Consider the following 8,272-nt stretch of genomic DNA (forward strand, 5'->3'; position numbering starts at 1 on the left):
CGGCCCCCCCCCCCCCCGTCGGGGCCTTTAGCCCCTCCGTCGGGCAGGTCCTGGCGCCACCCCTGGTCATAAGATTCTGCAATTTTGTGTCTTATTTTTATTTATTTATGCCTACATGTTTGTATCTTATGGGTGGCAACGATGTCTACCTCTGCCAAACGGGCCGGCAAAAGAGCTTATACATTCACCGTGATGTAAGTTTGGCAGATGTGTTTTTAGATCCAGCCGTACGCTGCGCCCCATTGTTTGTATTCCCATCATGCATTTCGGTGGAACACTTTTTTTCTGTTTAGAACTCTATCTTGTGTTTCTAGTACGGTATCTTTGATTGAATCCGCTTCGCGTCTCAAACTGCGCTGGTGGACCTTTCCAATCATTCGACACTATTTCTACCCCTCCTGTTATCTCACATTTTGGAGTCTTTAGGAGGTCGGCTTTACCCTTCAGAACCAGAATCTATTTGCTTCTCTCTAGGAAGGATGAATTCATTTTTAACAGTCACCTTTTACCCACAAGAAAAATATGTGAACAGCTTAGTATTCATTCAAATATATTTTCTAAAGTTTCGTTTGTCTGATATTACCGCTCTTCGTGCCATTCGTAAAGTGGACTTCGTTGAGAACAAATAATAACGAATATCAGAGAGTCGAATTTGCAATATATGATTATTTTCTGAATGTAAATGTCGACAAGGGTGGAACCAGTGTGTAGGGGGTGGGGGCGTCCAGGCAAGTTCAACGGGGGAGGGAGCCCTCCCACTGTTTGGCATGGTTACCTACACATGCAAATTTATTATGAACCTGTCAGAGAATACTGATAAAAGAAATTAGTAATTAAGGCTTCAAATGGTGTTCCAATATTTTCTAATAGCCATTTGAAAAACCAAAGAATAGAATGACGACTGCTCCTGTTTTTAGCCAACTTGGACGTTAAAAGCTGATCACAGTGGCGGACTCAATGAAGTGTGGACGAGCCGGCCCCTAAATTTTTTTAAAATATTTTAAAAATAGAGAAGAAAAAAGGAAATAATTAAATCAGTCAGAGAGTGCCATTTCCGGCCATAGAAGTGTCATAATCATAAGTTGTCTTATGGTTGTGGCTGAGATGGTCTACACCCTCCGTCAGTGAAAGTCCCTCCCTGGGCCACCTCTATTTCAAATTCCTGGATCCACCACTGGATCATTTCAGGTTCAGCCAAACCTTGGTTGTGTACCGTATTAATGCAATAGGGAAAACCCTACGCAAAGCGCTAAAATATTCAGAATATAGACCCGGCTACTTGAACTTTAGGTATAATTACCAAAGTAAATTTGAAGAACGTGTTCTTGAAGCCGTTGTTTGGTAAAAAATATAACCAGTGTTAGTCACATCAAAATTATAGTTAAGAGTAGGATTACGGTGAAAAATACTTAAACCCGTAGTGTATAATGTTAGTGACGTACATGATGAATTTCTAGAATTGTTGTTTGTAGACCCAAGACCTTTGTTGACTAAGGCAATTCATATCACAATGAGCTTTATAGTATGGATAGAACTTACCGTATTGCACATAGAATCTATTTGCTTCTCTCTAGGAAGGATAAATTCATTTTTAACTGTCACCTTTTACCCACAAAAATATGTGAACAGCTTAGTATTCATTGAAATATATTTTCTAAAATTTCGTTTGTCTGATATTACCGCTCTTCGTGCCATTCGTAAAGTGGACTTCGTTGAGAACAAATAATAACGAATATCAGAGAGTCGAATTTGCAATATATGGTTATTTTCTGAATGTAAATGTCGACAAGGGTGGGACCAGTGTGTAGGGGGTGGGGGGCGTCCAGTCAAGTCCAACGGGGGAGGGAGCCCTCTCACTGTTTGGCATGGTTACCTACACATGCAAATTTATTATGAATCTGTCAGAGAATACTGATAAAAGAAATTAGTAATTAAGGCTTCAAATGGTGTTCTAATATTTTCTAATAGCCGTTTGAAAAACCAAAGAATAGAATGACAACTGCTTCAGTTTTTAGCCAACTTGGACGTTAAAAGCTGATCACAGTGGCGGACTCAATGAAGTGTGGGCGAGCCGGCCCCTAAATTTTTTTAAAATATTTTAAAAATAGAGAAAAATAGGAAATAATTAAATTAGTCAGAGAGTGCCATTTCCGGCCATAGAAGTATCATAATCATAAGTTGTCTTATGGTTGTGGCTGAGGTGGTCTACACCCTCCGTCTGTGAAAGTCCCTCCCTGGGCCACCTCTATTTCGAATTCCTGGATCCACCACTGGATCATTTCAGGTTCAGTCAAACCTTGGTTTTGTATTAATGCAATTGGGAAAGCCCTACGCAAAGCGCTAAAATATGCAGAATATAGACCCGGCTACTTGAACTTTAGGTATAATTACCAAAGTAAATTTGAACAACGTGCTCTTGAAGCCGTTGTTTGGTAAAAAATATAACCAGTGTTAGTCACATCAAAATTATAGTTAAGAGTAGGATTACGGTAAAAAATACTTAAACCTGTAGTGTATAATGTTAGTGACGTACATGATGAATTTCTGGAATTGTTTTATGTAGACCCAAGACCTTTGTTGACTAAGGCAATTCATATTACAATGAGCTTTATAGTATGGATAGAGCTTACCGTATTGCACATAGAATCTATTTGCTTCTCTCTAGGAAGGATGAATTCATTTTTAACTGTCACCTTTTACCCACAAAAAATATGTGAACAGCTTAGTATTCATTGAAATATATTTTCTAAAGTTTCGTTTGTCTGATATTACCGCTCTTCGTGCCATTCGTAAAGTGGACTTCGTTGAGAACAAATAATAACCAATATCAGAGAGTCGAATTTGCAATATATGGTTATTTTCTGAATGTAAATGTCGACAAGGGTACCAGTGTGTAGGGGGTGAGGGGCGTCCAGGCAAGTCCAACGGGGGAGGGAGCCCTCCCACTGTTTGGCATGGTTACCTACACATGCAAATTTATTATGAATCTGTCAGAGAATACTGATAAAAGAAATTAGTAATTAAGGCTTCAAATGGTGTTCTAATATTTCCTAATAGCCATTTAAAAAACCAAAGAATAGAATGACAACTGCTCCAGTTTTTAGCCAACTTGGACGTAAAAAGCTGATCACAGTGGCGGACTCAATGAAGTGGGGGCGAGCCGGCCCCTAAATTTTTTTTAAATATTTTAAAAATAGAGAAAAAAAAAAGGAAATGATTAAATCTGTCAGAGAGTGCCATTTCCGGCCATAGAAGTGTCATAATCATAAGTTGTCTTATGGTTGTGGCTGAGGTGGTCTACACCCTCCGTCTGTGAAAGTCCCTCCCTGGGCCACCTCTATTTCGAATTCCAGGATCCACCACTGGATCATTTCAGGTTCAGTCAAACCTTGGTTGTGTATTAATGCAATAGGGAAAACCCTACGCAAAGCGCTAAAATATGCAGAATATAGACCCGGCTACTTGAACTTTAGGTATAATTACCAAAGTAAATTTGAACAACGTGTTCTTGAAACCGTTGTTTGGTAAAAAATATAACCAGTGTTAGTCACATCAAAATTATAGTTAAGAGTAGGATTACGGTGAAAAATATAAACCCGTAATGTATAATGTTAGTGACGTACATGATGAATTTCTAGAATTTTTTTTTGTAGACCCAAGACCTTTGTTGACTTAGGCAATTCATATCACAATCAGCTTTATAGTATGGATAGAACTTACCGTATTGCACATAGATTAGAAATAAACTGCGAAGAATAATTATAGTTAACAAACACAGATTTATTCGAAATATTGATATTCTACAGTAGTTGAACCATGTACCAATCACAGAATCGGTAAAACATTACACTATTGAGTTTAATGGAAATGTTACATATTATATAATAAATTTGATGACACAATACTATAGCCTTTGGTGTTAGTCGACCGGAAATATAAGCATCAGTTAGGAGGCCTGTTACAAAATATAAATATAAATCTTATAAACTGCCTTTGTTCTAATATGTTTTTAACTCTATAAGACACATAAAAAAGAATTTAATATCACGTGACGTACTATTTAATGGGAAAATAATCAATGTTTTTTATCGAAATCATTTAATTCTATTTTTATTTATTTTTGTTCCATTCATTTTGTCCATTGTACGCCACAACAATTGTGAAAATACGATGTTTTCATTCATTGATATAAGAGGGACTCTTTGATTGGAATAAAAGGTAGGTCTAACCAAGGAAAAACTTTGTTTAATTCACGAAAATTAAGCAAATACAAAATATACTGTTCATTGTTTAAAGGTGGACTGTTTTATTCAACGCAGTTCCTCCTTTGAATAGAACAGTCCATCTTTCGAATCACGAAAATATTCTTCCAAATGCACTCATACACATCGATTAGGGGTATTTATATAAAGTTGATGGAATATATGCTTGTGTTTCCATTTCAAGATGAACACTTGACACACAGATGGATTTCAAAACAACGGTATCGTGTAATCAAATAAACAAAAATCAAACTTGAATTTGTTGTAAAGTGCTGCTATGTCGGGAATTGAAACAGGAGCATAATATTTTGTAAGTTTATCACGGTTGGAGCTGTTGGTGAAATACGTACCAGAGGTGCCTGGAAATGCCACGTTTCCAGCACCAGCTAATGTGAGTATATACTTCGCGTCGTTCTCAATATCTTCAAATTTTCCAATTATATCGTAGCCAACATCACATGGATAGCACAATCGATGCATTTCTCGCCAATGGGCATTATCAGCAGTTATTCCTGTAGTAATTGCCATTTTGATAAATTCTTCAAATCTAATATCGTAGTTTGTATCGTTTTTAGTAGGTCTATATTTTCTTAAGATTCGCCACCCTACTTGATTCTGCATGGCTGTCATAGTTTCATTTTCTTTAAATTTTAACTTATCGTTAAAAGCAGATAATAATCTTGAAAATGGATGTCGTACAAACATGAATTTTGTGTACGTTTTTAGAATTTCTGTTTGTTTCTCAACTGTATAATCGTGTACCTGTGGAATGTTTCTTTTCCAAGCTGAGTTAACTTGATAACGACTCAATCGCAAGGCTCCTGGGTAATCAAGGTAGCCCTTAAGATGTAGAAAGATTCGACTCCAGCTAGTACTGCCCGCCTTTGGTATCTGGCAATATACTATTTTAAGTTTTTCGTCTACGAGGAGATGAGGAAGATTTGTCATCTTCGGTATTTCTGCTTCGTATTTCTTACACATTTCACGGGTATGGTTGATCCGATGTTCATGAATTTTTCGATATTTTACCATGAATTCATCAATATCGTAGTCAGAATTCTGAAAATAATATATAAAAAAATAAAATTATACGATTATTACATGTAGGTCTATTGTATATAAAATTCTATATTTCATGATCTACACATTAACAACACAAAAAAATATTATTTAGAGGAATCACTTTGGGAAAAAACATAACAGTGATTAGTGATTCAAACACTAGGGAAGCAATTGAACCTAATAGGTTACCGGTACTTTACCTCTTCCTGATTTAACAATAATCTCAGTGTATTTATCTTTTTTCTTGTTATAGATTATTATACCGGTAACTATTTTTAGTATACTTCGCTTGCGCATACATGCTCTATGCTGTGGCAGTGAAATTCCTATGTACAGTAAAAAATGGAATGTGCGTTTTTATGTAAAATAGAATGTGTTAATAAGGTTCATGATCATTTCAGTTCATTTCATTGGACACGCATGTCAAGTACAGTGTGTTGACAGATGACCAATGGATGATAGCACCTTATTCAATAAGAATAATTTTGACCTAGTTTCTGCCTGATACTCACGCTCCTATCAGTAGCCTATTTTTTAACGCCGAAAAATTACCGTAGTTCTATTGTCTACCATTTCAAATGTCCTGGCTGCAATAAAAATTATATTGGGAAAATGGTGATTATGATGATGCTCAAGGTTCTAATTATCATTCTTTAATATCCAATAATACTGAAGTTATTGACTTTTCTAGACATGGGTCTAAATTATTATTAGGCTATTAGGCGCTATAAACCATGTTTAAATACCGGATTAAAAGCATCCAAAGAACTTGCATTCTTCAAGTAGCCATTAACATCTAGTTTATTTATTTATTTATTCATATTAACAGTGTGATCACACTTTATCAAGATTGATTTTGTTTTAAGGTATGCTGTTAATTCATTAATAATATGTCACACCTTGTTTTCCTTAATTGGTCAATTTTACCGGTTTCTCGCTTTTAATTGGTTAGTTACTTCAATTCTGGTATGGTCCCTATGGACAAAATTATTTTTCATTCCTGATGATGTTCGAATAAAGAACGAAATATTGAATCATGACTTCTCTTAGTCTTTTTGGAGTCTGCATGATATTATATTGGCCTATTATTAAATATAAAATTACCGTCAAAACAGGCTGAAACGATTACATTTACAATGAATAAACATGTTTATTTATAAAATGTCTATCTATGTTACCCATACCATAGAGAAAATAGAACAGCTCATACCATAATTTTATGCACTGTAAAATGGAAATTAAATTTTAAAATGTTTTATTTTTGTAAGTGTTATTATGTGTTTTGTTTTAGTGTATTCTGTTAATTAATTTAATTGAATGAAACCGAGAGCAAACATGATAGGCAGCTAGGCTATATCAGATGTAACATTAAACATTACACAGACCTAACCATATGGAATATTCAGATTTCTACTGATTTGATGAGACAAAGTTCACACCAGTGTGTCCAGATCAAAAACAAGCCTAATATATAACTAGAAATTGCAAATTGCAAGTGAAGTGCTGCGAAGTACAACTGCATGTAAATGTTCTTCGAACAAAATTATTTATGCGAGTCAAGTGAAAATAATGAATAATGAAAATATAACAAATAATATGAGACACGACCCATTGTCTATATTAGAACACTTCTCATTGGGTAACAAAGTCGTAATTTTCATTTTTTGTCAAAAAGTGTCTATAGTGGTGAATTATGGTTTAGGTTTTTTTTAAATAAAGTTTCAAAAATTTCTATGTATGTGGAAAATGCAGTTGATTACCAAAGGTTACAATTTTTATTGAAGAAGACTGCATGGTCTAGGAAGTGTACATTTTTTTATGGGGCAAGTTTCCAAGGGCGGGTTTTCTAGGGGCGAGTTGACTGCCAAAGAGTGTTGCCAAAGTGCGAGCCAGCGTGTTATTTGATCACAAGTGCGAGACATCGCAAGTGTGAGCCAGCGAGCCATGACGTCACGACAATAGATACCAGTGTGACCACTGCTTGGGTATTTACCCAAGATCTTGGGTATTTTGACTTGGTCTTGGGTTCTTGGGTATTCCGTTCAAATCCTTGCTGATAGATACGAAACGTTACTCGAGTTGTGCGAGGTTTGTGGAGTACAATTCAAAAAACAACTACTGTATAGGTCTAATAATGAATTATTGTGATGTTAAATAGACAATGTTAGCTATCAAGGAGCGACGTTGTTTTTCATTGGGACCTTCGTCCCTTCAAGGCTATGCCTATACCATCTTAGCTAGTCTAGGCCTAGAGTAGGATAAGGCTAGCGCGACATGCGGACGTTGGTACGTGTTGGTTAGTCTACAAACGTCGCCTAAAGTAATTGATCTTACCCGGCAGAACGAAAGAAGGAAACTCCGCTTTTCAGTCGTCTTAGGCCCTTGTTTTTTGACAAACAATGACCTTTCAGAGGTCAAATTGCTGTCAAGAATATGAATAATATTGTATACTGTACCTTTATAGTCGCTGTAATACTGTTACCGGTACTAGGTCTATAATCCGAACCGCTTCTGCGTAATTTTATTTCATCTGTAAAAAAGAACAAGAGTTACTTTTGACCGTAACTTTGATATGGATAAACACGTTTGTCAGTGATATACCATAACATTTGAGAAAATTTACCAAAGGACACTGGTGATAACTTTGTTATCGAGAAAAAAAAAGGCTAGCGCACTTCTGTCTCATTCCCCTGGTGAAAAAGGCTAGACATAGGCCTACATCTAGAGTTGCTTCAACGCCGGCTGCGTCGTCGCAAGTGGCGATGTACTGGCATTTCTTGCATTTACTTAAATTAGAGAGAATATGCTTATAAGTGAGATAATATTATTGTCTTGTATTTGCTTATAAAGGAGGCTAATGTACGGTACAAACTATGTAGAAATCGATTAACTTTTTTCTCCCAGTGGCGGCGCTAGGTGGGGGGGGGCTAAAGTCCCACCACCCCCAT

The 8,272-nt window shown here is 36.2% G+C and overlaps 1 protein-coding gene across 1 annotated transcript in view; it reads right to left on the bottom strand.

Moving 5' to 3' along the window:
* Nucleotides 1-3,784: 3,784 nt before the first annotated feature.
* The window catches only part of LOC117121193 (carbohydrate sulfotransferase 11-like), a 9,431-nt gene continuing 4,943 nt past the window's right edge, over nt 3,785-8,272 (bottom strand). The window contains exons 4-5 of the mRNA XM_033266306.1: nt 7,781-7,854; nt 3,785-5,321 (exon numbers count right to left, since the gene is read on the bottom strand). Coding sequence (XP_033122197.1) covers nt 4,473-5,321; nt 7,781-7,854 — 923 coding nt within the window. The 3' untranslated portion in view covers nt 3,785-4,472. The remainder of the gene's footprint in view (nt 5,322-7,780; nt 7,855-8,272) is intronic.

The sequence above is a fragment of the Anneissia japonica genome, unplaced genomic scaffold (genome assembly GCF_011630105.1).
Source record: "Anneissia japonica isolate Jap-2015-1 unplaced genomic scaffold, ASM1163010v1 scaffold993_len1110182_cov180, whole genome shotgun sequence".
NCBI lineage: Eukaryota > Metazoa > Echinodermata > Crinoidea > Comatulida > Comatulidae > Anneissia > Anneissia japonica.